The sequence below is a fragment of the Carettochelys insculpta genome, chromosome 3 (assembly GCF_033958435.1).
Source record: "Carettochelys insculpta isolate YL-2023 chromosome 3, ASM3395843v1, whole genome shotgun sequence".
Lineage (NCBI taxonomy): Eukaryota > Metazoa > Chordata > Testudines > Carettochelyidae > Carettochelys > Carettochelys insculpta.
In genome coordinates, this window is record NC_134139.1 from 135,625,561 (window position 1) to 135,645,771 (window position 20,211).

Sequence of the window (20,211 nt, forward strand, 5' to 3'; positions counted from 1 at the left end):
AACTGGGGCTCTGAGCAGCTTTTTAGCTTTGGAGCAATGTCAGGGTTTAAGTATGTTTACACATGCCAGTGTAAACTTAGGTGCCTAAAAAGTTAGGTCTCAGTTGAGCAGTCATACTTAAATGCTGGACATGGGCATCTGAAGAAGCAGTTAAATGCCTAAGTACTTTTACTGGTTTAGATCCAAGTCTCCACTGTCCACCAGGCTTATGACATCTGTTTTCAGCATGATACATATAAAGTAACAAGATGAGCATCATCAAGTATCCTGATAAATAAAAGTACCCTATAAATTTATCTGTTGGCATTTAAAACATTGAAACTGTTCTCACATCATTAAAGTAATATGCAGGACTTTAGCTGAACTCTCCCTTCTATGTGGGCAAATACAAATGCAGCTCAGATTGCAAATGTAGGCACTGCAATTATGCAGTTATATATGCATGTATTTTGGAAGACAGTAAAAAGCCTTAACCAAAGAAAGCACTTAAGTTATTCTTATAAGACTCAGTCACAGACACTAAATTCAATGGGGCTCTTTTAGTTATCTAGATCAATTTCTAAAAAGACCCTTTATTCATAAAGAATAAAGATCAGTTACCTAGGTAACTGTTTTGCTTGAAAAAGGAGTCCACCCAGTTGCTCTGTGTTCTGGCATAGATGTCTGGAACAAACACAGCCTTATCCTGTCTCCCACCAACCACTGTGCCTTTCAGACGTCCAGTGTTAACAAGTTCTTCTAAAACAGCTGAAAGAGTAAAATAAATGAAGCAACAATTTCAGCTAAATGTATACACAGAAAATTAGGAATTATTTTTCCTTCTTTCTTCTGGTATTTTCCTCCTTTTTTATTCTACTAGTTACTAACTGAAAGAAACCAATCACATAATTACCAGTAGTTATTTTAGTGAAACAATATGGAGCTCCCACAGTTTAACACTTCTGATAATTGCCTAATGAGAGCACTGCCAAATGTACAGTTCCAAGGGAGAAAGCTGGTTGGAGAGTATCGGACTGGGGATAGGGTGTGGATGAATGACTCGCAGGAAGGGGGTGCCCAAACAAACTAATAGAAATTGGTGTGATTATACTGTGTTCTATTGACAAATAAAATATGCAGAGTTTTAAAATACTGAATGGAGACTTTTTAATTTTTTGCTGCAGAATTTGCCCAGGAGTACCTTTATATGTTGATACTCCTTAGGCTGTAAATTTGTTTGTCACGTTTCAGAACCATGTCCCAAGAAACAATGATTAATTCAGCCTCTCTCTACACAGAAGCCTTAGTAATTTGGGAATAAAAATTAAAATTGCAGAATTAGGGCCTAAAAAGACTGCATTCAGAGTAAAGAGAAATGGGTGGCAATAAACAAGTAGAATAACTAAATGAAGTTGAGCTTGTGCCTTTCTAATGTTATTTAAACACCCTTATCCCCGCCTCTATACACATTTTTAGTACAGTTAAGCTGTGTCTACACTAGAGAGTTTTGTCGACCCAAGCAGACTTCTGCCCACAGAACTCAGGGGCCATCTACACTCATAAAGCCTTCTGTCGAAAGAGTCTCAACAGAACTGTGTCTTTGCCTCGACAGAGTTGTCCCTCAAAATTTGAGTCATAACACTCTGTCGACAGAGTACTGTCAAAAACAGAGAGGGCTTCTGGTTGCCAAGCAGCCCTGTCTGCAGAGCAACCATTCTGCTTTCTAACAAAACAAAGCAGCAGAAATGTAGCACTTTAAAGACTAACAAAATGATCAATTTCATTTCCAATTCAGACTGACACATAACTACAGAGGACCAAGAAAAGTGCAATAAAAACTGACAAATCAAATAGGATAGAAGGAAGGGGTGAGAGGGTGAGGGATGTTAATTGTCCTGTCTGACATAATTACAAGCATCAAAGGAGAGGAAGTAGTCCTCGTAATGCATGAGGTAGCTAATGCCTCTGTTCGTACCACGTGTTAATGTGTTGAATTTGAATATGTACTCTAACTCAGAAATCTCTCACTGTAATCTGTTGTTAAATTCCTTATGTTGCAGGACACAAATTCTCAGGTCTTTAACAGAATGGCCTACTCCATTGCAGTGTTCACTGACAGGCTTACGTGTACTGAGTTTCGTGATGTCTGTTCTGTGTCCACTTATTCTTTGGCAAAGGTTTTGCCCAGTCTGTCCAATGTAAATAGCGTCAAGGCATTGCTGGCACATAATAGCATATATAATGTTGCTGGAAGGGCATGAGAACATGCCTGTGATCTTGTAACTAACCTGGTTAGGTCCAGTGATGATATCCCCACAATAAATATGTGGACCAAGTTGGCAGCAGGGTTTGTTGCAAGCAAAAGTTCCAGGATTTGTATTACTGTGGTGTAACCTGTGATTGCTGATGAGAATCTCTCTCAGGTTAGGAGGTTGTCTATAGCAAAGGACAGGCCTGTCAACCTAGAGCATTCTGCTTTCTGTCACCAGGTGGCAGTGCAGCCTGGCAGGTCTCTTTTGACAGAGCAAGCTGTGTGTTGCAGCAATATGTCGACAGAGGTTCAGTCAAGATTTCTCTGTTGACAGTAACTTCTGTTGACAGATGCTTCTAGTGTAGACATAAACTTAGTGTTTCTCACTAGATAGCACTAAAGCTAGAGATGCTCATTTTCTGCTATGGTTGGGCTAAGGTTATCCGGCTTGTCTGAAAGAATTCTGGGATCAGGGTCAGTGAGAGGCTCACAGACATAAGGGACTTAGACTATGTCAGTGGAAGAGCCTAAAGTAGCAGTTTGCCATGTAGAATGAAAGAAGAAATGGAAACTACTAGAACAAAGTCTTGTGAGGCCCTGAAGGCCAAGAATAGGAGATAGGAGGATGTGATCAGTATACAGACAAGACAGATGACACCTGAGATACTAGTTAGTACTGAATAGAGCAGAGATGAGAGCTGGATGGCCAAAAAGGGGCTATAATTGTTGAGGTGAGAACTATTCAAGGAATGTATGAGGAAAATCTTCATGTACCATAATTCTGAGGCGTTTTTACAATAAAAGAAAATATAAACAAACGAGAGTCTTTTCCCAACTTACTAAGATCTCTAGTTCTGCCCATAACAAAAGCTCTGCCTCTACTCTCTTTGAATCAAGTCAATAAATAAAAATCCTGTGGTGCTAATGTCATTCAGTTATGTGAAATCTGTGCCCTTTTCTGTGCTCTGCTGAAAAAATTACCAGTATCTGAGAGCACATAATGAAATAGACAACAAAAATGAGTACTGCACTTTTTGCATCATTCCACTCCTTTAGAGGTATTTCATCAATGAACTTCCACTGATGTAGATACAGAGACACTTTTCTGAGCTGTGGAAAGCACAAATATATTACTTGTTAATCTGGAAATGAGACCTATTGCTATTTACTTCAAAACCAGCATTAAATATTAAAAGGTTTATTTGAAGTGATTAATCCCAAGAAGAATCTAGAAACAAAATCTGACAAACTCACAGTAAAGCAGTTGCTCCTGAAATCCATACCGAGTGATCAAGTTAGTTACAGGAGTAGGCCTATAAAGAATAAAAAAGGGTAAACATGAGACAGGCCTGGAAACTCTCAAACAGTAGTTTGAGAATCTACAAACAAGACAAACCAATCTCTAGACTTTCCCACAAGAAATATATTGTCTACAAAACTGATGAAGCAATTTAAATAGCCTGTTCCTGCTAAGTTTAAACAATTAATGAAATTCACAAATTCATATTGATTTAAAACTTTGTATTAGAACTAACCTACTATAAGTATAATATGCACACACAAATGTCTGCTAACATAAGTTCCTGCTCAAGATAGAGCCTTAAGATGATTACTGAGCTGATAACCAAATGTCTGAAAAGTCAAGTATAGTTGGTAGGTATCAATCTAATTATGTTAACAAGGGAGACATTTTACAGAAAATTAAGAATTCACAGTGAATTCATGACTAGTTTTAACACAGCTTGACCCAGTTTTTCAAAATATTTGCCCACTGTAATTTAGCTCATATTAGCTAACATTTTGCCCTTTTCTAGGAATAAGCCTTTTCCCCTGCTCAAGTAACTTCGACCATTAGGCAAAGGACTGGTCTCACATTAGATGTTGCTACAGAAAAGTACAAGACATTCTCTCATGGTAAAATGAATTGTAATGGAAAATATCTCATTTGTATGCTTTTATTACCTTTTTTGTGTATTACAAATAAATCAATGCACAAATAATGCTGGAAAACACATTTACATACAAATAGGGCTTACCGAGTAATGGCACTGAACAGACCACGAATGCGTGCCCGATGCCGTGATACAAATGCCTCCGTAAAAATAACTCCTAGGTTGTCTTGATCTATCTGGCCATGGATAATCTTACCTAGACGCGGGGACAATGCCTGTGAATAGAAGGCATGATAAATATTGGCACAAGAGTTTTCAGTCACACTGGGAAGAAAGAAATGCATCAGAACTGGAGATTAGAAATTTAAAATAAAAAAAAACTAAAAAATCAACATATCCAGAAAAAAAGAATGGACTTAAATGATAGTAATTACTGAATATACTATAAAACATATGTATCTGATGAAGTGGGTTTTCGCCCATGAAAGATATGCTCCACTATATCTGTTAGTCTATAAGGTGCCATAGGACTTCTAGTTGTATTTGTAAAACACAGATCTGTGCGACTGTGTTAGTTTGACTCAACTGCAATCACTAAGTTAAGGTTGCTTTCTTTATAATAAATAGAGTAACCTGAACTATGACTGTTCCCTTTCCCCCAGTCTGCAATCTTTATAGGTGAACGAAGAACGTACATATTGTGAAATAAATTCATTTGATCTGGGATTTCTGGGGCTTCACATTCATGTTAAATCAGGTGTTTGTAACAAAGCAAGTTATGGGGCAACTCTTCACAGATGTCAAAGTAAAAGTTAGCATCAAGAAAAAACCCAGACAAAAGAAAAAAGGGATCTGCAATTGAAATTAGTAACTTAGAATATTCAGATTATCTGGGACAAAAAAAGAAATGGTGTGTGTATATATTCTCAATAAAATTTTTTAGAGGATCATATCAGACACATTAAAACCAGAAAGAATCATTGTGATCATTTAGTTTGAACTCCCAAATGATGAATGCCACAGAACTTCCTACGGCCTCTGTTGGAGACAGATCCATTTTTGATCTGAAGATTTCCAGTGAAAGAGGATCTAATGCACAACCATTGGTAAATTGTTCCAATGCTGAGTTACCCTCACTGTTAAAAATATGGATTTTTATATATAGTTCAAATCTGGCTAGTTTCAACTTGAAGGCACTAGATCTTATCATACTTTTCTCCTTTACACTGAAGAATACTACTATTATCAAATTTCTGTTTCCCAGGAAAGTACTTGTAGACTATGCCAAAATTCAGCCCTGAACCTTCTCTTTGATAGCTAACTAGCCCGTGCCCCTTGAGTCTTTTACTTTAAGGGAGTTTTTGAAATCCTTTAATCATACTGTTAAAATATGTGTATTCCTTTTTTCCTAAAGGATCATAAAGGCTAAGAGGAAACCTAGCTCAATTGAAATACAGGCTGAATGTCTCTAAGCCAGAATTCTTTCATCCAGCAACATCCATAATCCGGCATGATTTTAGTTAGCTGGATGACCACTTATCATTGGTGTGGCCAAGTTTCCTATTGTCACAAAGTTTGTTCACAGCCACCAGCCCTGGCTCTCAGTGCTCTGTGCCATTAGTTAGCTGTAATTTACCTTTAGATGTCTTCTAAGAGCCCAATAAGCAGCGGATGTGTTGATAAAGTGTCTGATAATATTGATCTCCCATGATCCAGCAAATTCTCTAATGTGGTGCTAGTCAGATCCTGAGGGTGCCAGATTAGAGAGGTTCAACCCATGCTGAAATTCTGCCCAGGCAAATATTAAGCTAAATCAGTTAATAGCCACTAAAATATAAACCAGAAGCTTTTAATATTGACCTTCTTAGGATGCTACCCATAACTTCATATAACTATCACCTTTATAGCCTGTAAGAGGAAAATATTCCTTCAAATGAGAATTCAACATTTCTATATGAAAGTGTAGATCACACGCAGTAACCTGAATCAAGAAGCCTCCTGGAAGGTCGTATGCCTTGCAGAGTTCTGATATTGTCACCTGACCAGTTTCCTGTAGTTTATCGTTTATCTCTTCTGCTAATTGGTCTAGGTAAATCCTTATGTAAAACCAGGAAGAAAAGATATTAGTGTTACATTCCCAATTCAGATTGCATCTCTTTACATATCGTTAATCCACTTCTTTATTAATTTATTTATAACTCAGTGTAAACCTATTTCCAGGGTACATATACACACATACACTGGAACTTCCTGTAAAACAGAAATAAGATGGGTGTGGAAATTCACTATCATGGGGGAAAAACTGTATTTTTAAAATTCATCTAACCAACCCATAATCCTGTAATGTGTTCATGTATTTCTTCACATGAAACAATAAGTAGTTTCACACAGCCCACATTTTTCCCCTCAATAAGAAATGAACACTGACACAAGGCCACAAATGTCCATTCTCTGCGCCAAGAATGAACTCTAAAGCATAGTTAACAATAGATGACTAGTTATGTTGCAACTCAAACATCTGAAGTCACATCTCTGGACCACTGTGTACGTTTTTTCTTAATGTACTCACTCATTTATAAGCTGTCCTAGCACCAGCTGAACAGTTTTGTCTGATTTAACAAGGTCATTAGCTCGGCTTTCAATATGGACCAGGTCTACATTTATGATCTGGAAAAAAAAATCATCAGTTCCTTAAATTCAAAATAATTTTCAGACATTAAGACACTTCACTTTCAAAAGGAAGCCTGCTTTTTATTTGTTCTATCATATTTATGTGCAGTGTATCTGTGGCTTGGTACCAAAGTGTTTGTACTTTTAAAAAAATTCTTGCAATTAAAACTTAGTTAAAGGGCCCTTGAAAATTGAGATTTCTGTACAGCTCTGAACAGACACCACTCATTATCTTATAGAAAGTTTTCTTATTTCAAGCAATTTTGCTGGAGATACAAGGAAAAAGTAGTCACAGGAAATTACTAGGGGACAAGGAGTAGAGGAGACGGGAGATTAACGAAAGAAGAGAGAGGATCCAAAGAGGCACACAGCATTTATTATGTTTCACTGTATGACCCCATAGCTCTAAATTTAGGCAAAGGCCACCTGTATCTGTCAGTTCAAGAAAGCACTTTTACGCAAATAACTCAAAAGCCTTGCTATTTTTTTAGGGGTAATTTTAAAGAGTGTCACAATAGTAGAGAGAATAGTAATATTTATCTCAAAATCAGTGTAAGCATGACTACATCATTTCTGAAGTGCTATACAAATGGACAAAGTAGTCAATGTTAATGAAACAAGTGCCATCAATTTTGGAACTGCAGCCATACAGCACTTCAGTGGCAGTGTAGTAGCTTACTTGGAGACTGACTAATATTGTAAGAATGAAGGAACATCAAAACAAAAAGTATACATTTTTATAACAAAAACATACCTGTTGTAAGTCAACAATATTTACTCGACCTTTGAACAAAACACAAATATAATTTAAGAATTTAGTGTACAAAATAGCTTTGAATGGGTTTGTAACATAGCACAGACAATCAAGTATGAACTTTATTTCGTGTTTTAAATTATCACAAGGAGCGTCAGAGTGACAGCACTTAAAGATGACATCTATTTAATCAGAGGGAGTTAAAAACAAAACAAAACAGGCAACATGCAAGATTACCTATGACACCCTGCCCTGTGGACCTAAAGACAATGTTAGCGCAAAGTTTCTAAAGGTAAAAGAACTGTTGAGACTTTCTCTCCCCTTTACCCTGTGCTGAAACTGTCAGTTATGGTACCTACAAAACGTGAAGAATGGTTACTCACGCTGTACAGTAACTCTGGTTCTTTAAGATTTGTATTCCTATCAGTGCTCCACTCTAGGGTGCACCTTTGCTTGGTGATTTCTCATAGCAGAGTTCATTCAGACTGCATATGCATGGTATGCAGCCTCATGCATGACAGGGTGAATAACCATTTCTTTCTTTTTAAACCAATGTCCACCTCAATGCTCCACTCTAGCTGACTACCGAGCAGTTCTCCTTTGTGGAGGGAGCTTCAGAGTAGGGATGTAAGAGACTAATAGAGTATCCAGATACATGACTAACTGATAAGCATCTGCTTATCAATTAGTGCTACTGGTTACATGCAGCCCCCTCCCCACAAGTAGAGAGTGGCTGGCTCAGCCTCTATCCCTGCTGGCATTGGAATCAGGCAGTTTCCCCTGCTGCCACTCTGCATTTAAAAGGCTGAGCAGGCACAAAGGCTGGCTCAGCTTCTGGCCCTGCCATGGGAATTGGACTCTTAGCCCCTGCTGTTGCTCAGCATTTAAATTTTAAATGCTGAGCGGCGGGGGAAGGGAGAGGAAACGAGGAACAGAGGCTGTGTCTACACTAGCCAAAAACTTTGAAATGGCCATACAAATGACCATTTCGAAGTTTACTAATGAAGCGCTGAAATACATATTCAACGCCTCATAAGCATGCGGGTGGCTCCGGCACTTCGAAATTGACACGGCTCATCCAGACGGGGCTCCTTTTTGAAAGGACCCCAGCAACTTCAAAATCCCCTTATTCCTATCAGCAGATAGGAATAAGAGGACTTTGAAGTAGCCAGGGTCCTTTCGAAAAGGAGCCCCGTCTGGGTGAGCCACGTCAATTTCGAAGTGCCGGGGCCACCCGCATGCTTATGAGGCACTGAATATGTATTTCAGCGCTTCATTAGTAAACTTCGAAATAGCCATTTGCATGGCCATTTCGAAGTTTGGGGCACGTGTAGACACGGCCCCGGGCTCTGAAGCAACACGAAGCACATTTCCTGTTTATTAGCAGGGTGAAAAGGTGTATCTCAGGAGTCAAAATATCCATTGCCAAAATATATGGTGAACTACAACGGACTCTATCTTCAACTTGTCATCTCATGAAAAGTGCCTGCTTAGTATGTCCACAGTCATCATCTGACCTCCTGGAAGGAAAACACTATGATGATAACCTGATTACATATACCCCAGTTTTGAAACCTTATTTCCTTGGTTGAAAGGGAGGGAGACTTGCTCCCCACTGCCAATACATATAAAACATGCATGACATGTTGTCTATCGTGAATTTTGTGAGTTTGCCTCTGATTAATGGCCAAAACTCGACGGACATATCAGAATTACAGACGGTTGATGTGGAAATTATCTTCTTGGGATGTTCACCTGTTCTGAGTTGGGTGGATTTCTAGCTGTGCTCCCCATCCTAAGAGAGGAATATATGTCACTACTGCGACCATTCGAGGAGGGCTGGGGAAGGGGTCTCTGGTGCACACACACTAAGAGATTCCCTCACAGAAGTGGGTACAGCAAGCAGCATACTTGAGCTATGTCTGTCCCGTGAATAAACTATCCTAAGTTATTCTTGAAGGTGTTGCATACACAATCGTGTGTGATGGATAATGAAAGTGATGGCCACAGTAAGCCCCACTAGATGAAGATAAATTCTGACTGGTATTTGTGGGCTGATCTGAATCGTACTAACAAGGAACCCAGTAGCATCATGATGACTAATAATTTTATTGTGGCATAACCTTAGTTGCAATTCATGAAAGCTTATGCCTTAGTAAAATTGTTAATCTTTAAGGTGCTACTGGACCTAATATTGTTTTTGCTGAAACAGACTAACATGGCTACCTCTGAAACCTGAATTGTATTGACCAAGTTGGATTTGAACATAAATCTGTGCATAGGGAGGAAGACTCTTGCTACTCAGTCAAGATGAGCACCTAAGAATTCCAGCTTTTGCATCTGGAGGTTTGAACATCTGTCATGAGTGAGCTCAGGCTCCTCAGGAAAAGAACCCTTCTGGGACAGAATGGAGAGCCTTGCACAGATATGTGAGAGGCTGAGGCAAAATCTACATTAGAATCCCCTTACTCATAGTCATCTGGCAATGGTGAGAGAAAAGAAGGAGCTTGAGATGCCACCATTGGTACCCAGCTGGTGTCTGGACATCTAAAAGTTCTTGGTTCCAAAAAGAGATCAACTGAGCAATGGTGAATCAGGTATCATGGACACACTAAGATCTTGAGGTAACCAGAGTTCTTACAGTACCACCAGCATTGCTGGCACTGTGTCCAGGGCTTGAGCTGAAGTAACAGTACTGACAGTACTGTATCAGCAACTCTGGGGGGAATCCAGACAGAGCCTAACTGAACCTTCCCAGTACCAAGGTAGAGCTCTTCTTGCCATCATGGTTTCCTATTGGTATGAATGGTGTTTCGGAGCCTTATATTTTAGGGGTTGTTCACTTATAGTTCTGAGCTTAAGAAATCAGCAGCATCAGGAATACCATGTCTGAGACCAATGAGATCTGAAAAAGCTGATGTGTTTGATTTCTTTGAAGTAAGTTTTGAGCATGGAGCACTGAGCACTTCCTCCTAGATGCCCTTGAGGACCGTGGCTCAGAGGCAGCCTCTTACTTGAAAACTGGTGCAGGTAAGGTCAGTGTGGGAAAGCTCCTCGACTGGGTCAGAAGCCAGACACAGCAAGTTCTCTAGTACAAGGAGTCGTATCTCCCTGTATTTTCTGGCTGTAGACTTTAACACAAGATAGAAGTTCTACTTTTGAGAAATACGAGATTTCCCAAAGCAACGGATGCATCAGCAGCTATCCACTACTCATGAACTGCATGACAGGCAATGCCTGAATCTGGAGAGAGAAAAACATCTCCATGGGGAAGGGAATTATAGTAGAATTTAAATTTCCTGCAGGTCAGCAGCCGGGAACCAGGCACATTGCTGGTCAGATTACTGGCTGCTGCCAGCACTGGTAAGTTTCCTGTCTCCTGTGAGCAGCAGGCCGCCCAGACCCAAGATTCCTCACCTAAGTCTTCCTTCAACAGCCTGGCTCTGGGCTGCCTGCTGCTCACAGGTGAGGGAAAACGGCCCAGTGCTGCTGTGCTGGTCAGTTCCCCGCTCCTCTCATGGGCAGCAGCTGCTCCTGTAAGTGGCAACAGCCATGAGTCAGGCTCTCAGCTTCTGCCTTGACAGGAGCCAGAAAACTGACCAACACAGCAGCTGGTCAGTTTCCCCGCTTTTCAAAGTCACGATAATCTGAGATACGAGCAAGTTGACTGCATGTCTCTTGGGATTCTACTGTATATAGAAACAATATTTTGTACATCTTTTAAATGTATCTATGTGTGTGTACTTAGTTACTTAAAAGCTAAGAGAACACCGCTGAGCCATAGTTCAACTTGGACAACTTGCTAAGGCTTCATCTTAAGCTGGGGCAGTTAAGAAGGAATGATGGATGTTGCACCTAAACACTGTTCCCGCACTTCCCCCTCACAGCCTCGTGCCCCAGCCCATTGCTAAGTAATGGGTATGCAAAGGCCAATGGACACTGCTTGGACAAACCTCTGATCAAAGGTACAGAGGACGTAAGTGCACCTGGAGTGGAACAACATAAGGAAATTATTAGAACAGCACCAGTCTACCATGGATGGAACTGAAACCACCAGCCCATTCCATATGGACCAGAAAGTTGCTATCACATAGTAAAAACTCTGAACTTTTGTCAAACTAACAGATGGATTTGGCACATATTAAGGTATATCACAGGAAAGAAGCAGCTGGAGTGCATGAAAGTGGTAGGTATGTTAACTTATTTTCCAAACCACATGATGGAATGAACTTCATATGAGAAAAAGACTTTTAATTAAATTAAAAAGAGGCATATAGAATCATAGAATGCTAGGACTGGAAAGGACCTTGAGTAGTCAGTGAGTCCAGCCCCCTGCCTTTGTGGCAGGACCAAGTACTGTCTAGTCCATCCTGATAGACATTTATCTAACTTGTTCTTAAATATCTCCAGAGAAGGAGATTCCACAATCCCCCTAGCAATTTATTCCAATGTTTGACCACCCTGACAGTTAGGAACTTTTTCCTAATGTCCAAAGTAAACCTCCCTTGCTGCAGTTTAAGCCCATTGCTTCTTGTTCTATCCTCAGAGGCCAAGAAGAACAAGTTTTCTCCCTCCTCCTTATGACATCCTTTTAGATATGTGACGACCACTATCATGTTGCCCCTTAATCTTCTTTTTTCCAAACTAACCAAGCCCAATTCTTTCAGCCTTTCTTCATAAGTCATGTTCTCTAGACCTTTTATCATTTTTGTTGCTCTTTTCTGGGCCCTTTCGAATTTCTCCACATCTTTCTTGAAATGTGGCGCCCAGAACTGGACATAATACTCCAACTGAGGCCTAACCAGTGAAGAGTAGAGTGGAAGAATGACTTCTCGTGTCTTGTTCACAACACACCTGTTAATGCATCCCAGAATCATGTTTGCTTTTTTTGCAACAGCATCACAGTGTTGACTCATATTTAGCTTGTGGTCCACTAGAACCCCTAGGTCCCTATCTGCCATACTCCTTCCTAGACAGTCGCTTCCCATTCTGTATGTGTGAAACTGATTGTTCTTTCCTAAGTGGAGCACTTTGCATTTGTCTTTATTAAACTTCATCCTGTTTACTTCAGACCATTTCTCCAATTTGTCCAGATCATTTTGAATTTTGACCCTATCTCCAAAGCAGTTGCAACCCCTCCTAGCTTGGTGGTATCTGCAAACTTAATAAGCGTACTGTCTATGCCAATATCTAAATCATTGATGAAGACATTGAGCAGAACTGGTCCCAATACAGACCCCTGCGGAACCCCACTTGTTATACCTTTCCAGCAGGATTGAGAACCATTAATAACTACTCTCTGAGTAAGGATTATCCAGCCACTTTTGCACCTGACTTATAGTACCCCATCTAAGTTGCATTTGCCTAGTTTATTGATAAGAATATCATGCTTTCTCCAGATTCTAATTTAGGCCATGTCTACAGTAGAAATGCTTATCTAATACACTACAGTAACAAAGAGCAACTAGAGTGGAAGTATCTGTGTTGGGAAAGCAGAGCTTTGTATTAGAATAGTACGATCACTCTCCACAGGTAAAACAAGCTATGCTGTTTAAAAGTGTAATTTTACTGGTATACTGTACCTATATTAAGAGCTTACACTGTCAGAGCTCTTGGTCAGGGACTGTTAACTTCACTCAGGTGACTAGTGTCACTGAAGTCAGTTTCCTCTCTCGCCAGAATAGTCCTCATGCCCCTGAGCCTGATAAAATTACATTGGCAGAAATCTCTATGCTAGACATACCCTGATACTATAGACAAATGGATAGTTTAAGCCATATGGGCTCCCTGGGCATCTAAGTCATATCTAATACAGTAAAGCTTTTACTGCTCTTCAGTCTATGATATCATACATGCAAGGAAAAACATGCTGGATCTCATTCCACTTTCTACATAAACAAAGCTGATTCCGAATCAAGGCTGCAGTTCTAGTTCTTAGGCTTCACCTATTTTAGAAAATTTGCACTAAAGACACGAAGTCAATTCAACATCAAAGCTGGCTACCCCAGTGCAAACCTCCAATAAAGATGTTCTTAAACTGCTTTAAAAAATTCTTTGGCTGTAATGCATCCATATTAATGGTTTTCATTGGTTTTAAATGGATAGTTATACAGTATTATTGTAACCCTTCTAATAGACACAAGCCTTTAAAAATAATTTATCCGTGAAATGAGAGTATTTGACTGCAAAGTCAAACCCCACCACGGAACATTTCAGATTCACTTAAATGCACATACATTATTCCTTCCCAGAGAATAATGGTTGGTTGGTTGAGTGATTTGCTTGATTCAACATGTCATGTGTCTTTGAAAACATAGTCACGTCTTGATGATTTCTGACTATAAAGCAATACTTTTCAAAACAAAACAAAACAAAACAAAACAAAACAAAACAAAAAAGCCCATATACACGTATGGTTATTTTGTACTACAGGATCGGGACTTAAGTGCCTACAAAAGTACAATGAAATTTTACAGTCTGAATCACACTTGTAATCTGAGAGCAATACGGAATCATTATCATTAAACAGAACATCACATTTACTGAATTTATTTTAAAAAATCACTATTTTTATTTATGATACATACCATATGGCTTCCTCTACACTACAGCAATCTTTTGAAATAAGTTCTTTTGGAAGAACTCTTCTGAAAAACTTCATTTGAAAGAGTGCATCCACACACAGAAACATGGATCGAAAGATTGATCCACTCTTTCAATAGGGATTATCCACACAGCCCGCGCTCTTTTGAAAAAATGGGACAGGGACTGAAAAATCTGGCACCATAAGGACCACACTTCCAAAAAAAAGGGTCTGTGGAGTGTCTACACTTTTTTTTTGAAAGAAGTTTTTGAAAGAAGATGGTCTCCTGATCCAGAACCAGATGAGGGCTTCCAGAAGAAGTGATGCATGCTTTCAATTTTGCACTGAAAGAGCGCATTTTGTGTATAGATATTTTGTGTATAGCATACTCTTTCGAGAAAGGGCCAGATTTTCCAAAGAATTTGGTAGTGTAGAAGCAGCCTATAGGAAAAATATTAATTCCCACAAAATATCAAAGTACATATTTTGACTAAATATCTTACACAGATATACATACACACTCACTAAAATATTAGCATTAAGGGTGCTAAAAGATTGGAGCTTTGTATGCATTGTAAACACCCTTATCTTGTATTCTTGATACTATAAAATAACAGTGACAATTCTGGTTCATAACAAGATGGTAGCCAGAACTTGAAAGGGAGACAAGAGTGAGAGTAATCTATCTTCAATGAAGCAACAGGGAAATGCACACTTAAGTGATACTAAGTTTTTTTGACTTAAAAGGACAATCTTAGAACACCCAAGTTTTCTTCTAAGGTGTTGCTATTAATCTAAAACAAACATAACTCTTACCTCCACAAACATGAAGCTCATCCTGTATCTCTCTGCTAATTTGTGCTGGAGTGACATACTCCTTTCCATCAAGCGTATGCACTACTTCCAGCTGCTTTTCTGCAATCAGTTTAGCAACAATCTCTATGCAGTTACGTTCAGACAGCCTGTGGATGTTATACAGAATACCCATGTCATTATACATAAAAATGTATTCATTTTGTGATAAATAGTTGAAGATTTTCAAATTTCACAATCTGAAAGATTATTTTACTATTCTCGGCACATAACTTTTAGTATGTCAATTTCATACAGAGTCCTAATTCTCTCTTCATTTTAAAAACATGGTCTTGGTACATGCAAATACCCATGTAAAAGATTAACATTATTCATGTCACTGAAGTCAGTTTCCTTTCACTCCTGAACACTGAATGTTTCAGTGAGACCCTTCACATTGGCAAAGTTAAGCTCTGTATCAGTTTGCAAGAATACGCCCTATGATTGTAGTTTGCTACTTGAGAGCTTGATTTTTAAATAATTAAAACAACTAAAAAAATGCCCCCTTTTGTACAAGTTAAAACTGTCAAGACAATACACTACCAAAAGATTACATATTCAGCTGATGTGGATATATATAAAAAACTGAGAGTGACATTGTCAGATGGAAAATCCCATCAACTTTAAAATATGAAAACAAGCAGTGCTGTGGCATTTTAGAAACTAAAAGATTTATTATGGCATAAGCTTTCATGCATAAAAACTAATAAATCTGTTAGTCTCCAAGGTGCCACAGGACTCCTGGGGTATGTCTACATGGCAAAGTTATTTCAAAATAACAGCCATTACTTCAAAATATCTATCCTAAGGTCTATAGAAACAAACTGCACAGCAACATTCCTTTAATCTGGCCTCTGATGGTCCAGAAATCCTGATGGTGCAGCATCTGGCAAAAACCAGTCCCATTTAAAGAGATAATCCGACAAAATTTGATGGTCCAGCATACAGTAATCCTCCACTTTATGCAGCTTCACACTATGCAAAACTTCCTAGGCGCTGGTCTTGGAACGTAGGGGTAAGTAGATAAAATCCCCTTTCCCCTCGCTTGACAGCCATGCCGCTTCATGCATTAAACCCCCTGAAAGCTCAATCCCCATGGCCCCAGCTCACCCCCTCCCCTGCGTGCCCTGGCTCACCTCCCCCACAGTGGGGGCTCCAGCTATGGGAGGGGTTAAGCCTGCAAGGGAGCTGGAGGCTGGCAGCTGCAGGAGCTCCAAGCACCAGAGAAGCAGCAACCACAGGTGCTCTGGGCCCTGGGGAAGCAGCAGCCGCCGGCGCTCCAGGTCCCAAACTCTGGAAAAGCAGAAGCCACGGGCACTCCTGCCCCTACCCCCGGAGGGCCTAAATATGGGGCAATTCATCCCATTTAAAATATAAGTAGGGACCATCCCACCCAATATGGGATGATTAGTCACCCTACAAAGGGGGAGGAGCGTGGAGGTGAAGAAGCTTGGCATGTGCGGCAGTGGTGATTTGCACCTGGTCACAGGGGTGGTGAAGCTGCAGGAGCGTGGGGTGGCGACATCCAATAGTCCCAAAAATTTGGTAATCCAGCACCTGGCCAGTCCCAGACATGCTAGATTAAAGGCATTTTACTGTAGCACTTGGCTTATTTTGAAATTGGTAAACCTCAGTGGCTACATCTACACTGACCCCTCCCTTTCAAAAGGGGCATGAAAATGCAGTGGATTGAAAATGCAAATGAAGCTCCAATTTGCATATTCCACACCTCATTTGAATATTGTCAGCCACCTGCCCTCCCAGAAGAGCTGCTTTCGAAATGTGAAAAAACTGTGTAGATGGGTTTCCTTCAAAACGAAACCCTGCTTTCTAAAGCACTTCCTCCTGAAAAAAAATTAGGAAGAAGGGTGCTTTCAAATGGGAGGCTTCTTTTCAAAAAAACCCCATCTACACGGCCATTTTGCATTTCAAAAGCAGCTCTTCCAGATCGGCAAGTGGCCATCATTATGCAAATGAGGAACTGAACATACAAATTAGTGCCTCATTTGCATTTATGATAGGCTGCATTTGCACACTCTTTTAGAAAGGGAGGGGCCAGTGCAGACATAGTCATCTTATGAGAAACAGTGCCTGTTTTGAAAAAGCTATTTCAAAATAGGGGCTATGTAAACAGGGAACAGAGCCTATTTCAAAATAAGCCACAGTGCATTTAATGACTCTATTTTGAAATAGGCGCTCTATTGTGTGTAGATGCTGTATTCTGAAATAGCTGAGCTCAGGCTTCTCAGGAAAAGAACCCTCAGAGGAGCAGAATGGAGAGCTTTGCAAAAGATATGTGATGGGCGCAGGCAAAATCTTCATCAGAATCCTCTTACTCTAAGTCATCACAGTAATGGTGAGAGAGCAGAAGGAGCTTCAGGTGCCACCACTGGTACCTCGTTGAGAACTATTTCAAAATACATTGTGTGTGTAGCAGCATTATTTTGAAATAAACTATTTCACAATAGCTCTTCCAGAGCAGCTTCTTTTAAAACGAGACTGCGGTGCAGACTTGCTCCTGGTCACAAGTATCAGAGGAGTAGCCGTCTTAGTCTGTGTCTGCAAAAACAACGAGAAGTCCTGCTGCCCCTTATGGACTAAGAGATATTTTGGAACATGTGTGTTCCGAGGCAAACACCTGCTTCGTCAGATGCATGACATGACATGCACCTGACGAAGCGGGTCTTTGCCCAGGAAAGTTTATGCTCCAAAACACCTGCTAGTCTATAAAACACCCCTGGTTGTTTATGCAGCTCCAGACTAATACGTTCAGCCCCTCTGGGACTTCTTAACACGCGAGTTAACGCCGCCATGTGCCCATTCCTGCAGGGCTACGACCACAGCTTTCCTTTGCTGAAAAAGGGGCTCTCCCCCCGGCGGCGGGCGAGCCCCCGACAGCCAACCGTCTGCGCCACAGTGTCCCGTCACGATCGGGGCCCGCGGGGTGCCGGACACCTCGCCACCCCCCAGGGCAGGGCAGGGCAGGGCAGGGCAGGGCAATGCCGCCCCTGCCCCACGAAGCCAGTGTCGCCTCCCCCCTCTCTCCCCACAACTCGCACGCGCGGGGCACCGGGCAGCGCCTGGTCGGGGGGCTGGGGGAGGCTCCGCGGGCCGAGCCCCGGGAGGCGCCGGGCGAGGGGAGGTCCGGCCCGTTCCCCTCACCTCTGCGCCGCCTCGGCAAACTGCGCCCGCTGGAAGTCAGCGGCCAGTCTCCGGATCTCCTCCCAGGCGTCCGCCATGGCTGCGTCCGCCGCAGACCCACGTCACCCTAGCGGCAGGGCTACGGGCCGGGCGCTGGGACATACCTCTGCGGCGCCTCGACCGTCGCGTTCGCTTCCTTCTAGCGCCCCCTGCAGAGAAGAAGCCGCAGCGCAGAGAAAGCGGCTCTTTCTGCCCCAGCCGGCCTGTCCTGGGCTTGTTACAGCCCTGGTCCCGCTGCTCTGTGGTGGTCGTGCCACCGTTTTCATTGCTAAATGGGGTGCTCCCAGGGGCACCTTTCCGCCCCTCTGGGGGCCTCCCCTGCACCCCCGTTCTCCACAGGGCACCAGTTACCACTACCCTCCAGCCCAGGGCTGACTCCTTTCCAGCCTGCCTGGGGCAAGTGGTAGGAGCCTCTTTCTGCCAGCCACTGTCTTGGCCCAGTCCAGCATCAGTCTTGGGTGAAACCTGTGATAGGAAATACCTCTTGGCAGGGACAGTTTTTCATGTCCAGGATGGATTAAACTGGAATAATTCAGGAACACCTATGTTCACACCCCACCTTAACCCAAATTACTTTTCAAATATAGACAAAACTTTGCCTTGCCCTAGGGAGCTACCTCTTTTTAAACAAATCACTTATAGAAAAAGCTTTGCCTCAGGTTGAGTGACTGGGATTTTCTCACTCTTTTGGCTTGAGCAGAGAGAACAGCACTCTGGGCTCGGTTGGAAAAGCACTCTTCTTTCAGAGAAAAACAGACAGGGTGGTGTATGACTGAGGTTTCTGTTTGCAGCAAGAAATTGATACGCGGAGCTGATCTTGAAGTGTGGAATAAAAGTATGCAGTGTAGCTGTAGCCCTGTTGGTCACAGGATTTTAGAGAGACAAGGTTGGTGAGGTAATATATTTACTGGGACAACTTCTGTTAGACAAGCTTTTTAACCAAACACAGAATTCTTCCAGTCTGGGAAAGCACCCTTCTTTTAGTATTGTAACAGAGAGGGAGCCATGCTAGTCCATATACTATCAAAACAAAAAAGCAGTCAAGTAGCACTTTAAAGACTAACAAAATGATTTTTAAAAACTACGTTCTTTACCAAATATTCATAAACCTGAATTACCCAAAAGGAGAAATGAAAAAACAAATCGACAGGGCCAGACGAAATATTTGCTTTGTATATTGGACAGACTTCAAACTCAGAGACCTATAGAATGTGGTATTGGAGAGTTGCCTGGCAGCTTCCTTTTGGTAGTCTGTCCTATTTATGATGACAGCAGCGCCTCCCTTTTTGGCCTCTTGGATGATAACGTCAGAGTTGTTTCTGAGGCTGTTGACGGTGTTGCGTTCTGCATGGCTGAAGTTATGGGGTGAGTGATACCGCTTTTCCACAACTTCTGCCTGTGTACACTGGCAGAAGCATTCTATGTATAGGTCCAGTATGTCATTTTGACCATCAGGGGGAGTCCATGAGGAATTCTTTTTCTTCTACCGTAGGTGGGAGTGGGTCAGTGCGCTGTTCTGCATCATTTTGGAAGTATTCCTTGAGTTGTAGACGACAAAAGAAGGATTCCAGATCACCACAAAACGGTATCAAGTTTGTGGGGGTTGTGGGGCAGAAAGAGAGTCCTTGAGAAAGGGCAAATTCTTCAGCCAGGCTGAGTGTGTAGTTGGATAGATTGACAATATTCCTGGGTGAGTGAGGGGTACCACTATTGTAGCCCCAAGTGGAAAGTAGGAGTTTAAATAGTTTACAGTCCTTTTCCTTCTGTAGAGAAGAGAAATGTGTGTTGTAAATCTTGTCTTGTTCTAGTAAAGTACAGCCATGTGGAGGTTTGCGTGTAAGATTATTCATTTATGAGGGGCTCCAGATTTGAGAGCTCTCTTTTGATGTTACCCTATTTGTTGTACAGGCTCCTGATTAGGTGGTTCCTCAGTTTCTTTGAGAGTGTGTGGTACAATCTCTCACTATAATCTGTGTAGTATGTTGATTTCAGTGGGTTTTTCACCTTCAGTCCTTTTGGTATGAAGTTA

At 41.4% G+C, this 20,211-nt stretch overlaps 1 protein-coding gene across 1 annotated transcript in view; it reads right to left on the reverse strand.

Moving 5' to 3' along the window:
* UFL1 (UFM1 specific ligase 1) overlaps nucleotides 1-18,252 on the reverse strand; it is a 38,262-nt gene extending 20,010 nt beyond the window's left edge. Inside the window, exons 1-8 of the mRNA XM_074990863.1 lie at nucleotides 18,144-18,252; nucleotides 14,946-15,091; nucleotides 7,547-7,575; nucleotides 6,692-6,789; nucleotides 6,104-6,218; nucleotides 4,267-4,397; nucleotides 3,485-3,543; nucleotides 601-747 (exon numbers count right to left, since the gene is read on the reverse strand). Coding sequence (XP_074846964.1) covers nucleotides 601-747; nucleotides 3,485-3,543; nucleotides 4,267-4,397; nucleotides 6,104-6,218; nucleotides 6,692-6,789; nucleotides 7,547-7,575; nucleotides 14,946-15,091; nucleotides 18,144-18,220 — 802 coding nt within the window. The 5' untranslated portion in view covers nucleotides 18,221-18,252. The remainder of the gene's footprint in view (nucleotides 1-600; nucleotides 748-3,484; nucleotides 3,544-4,266; nucleotides 4,398-6,103; nucleotides 6,219-6,691; nucleotides 6,790-7,546; nucleotides 7,576-14,945; nucleotides 15,092-18,143) is intronic.
* Nucleotides 18,253-20,211: the final 1,959 nt, after the last annotated feature.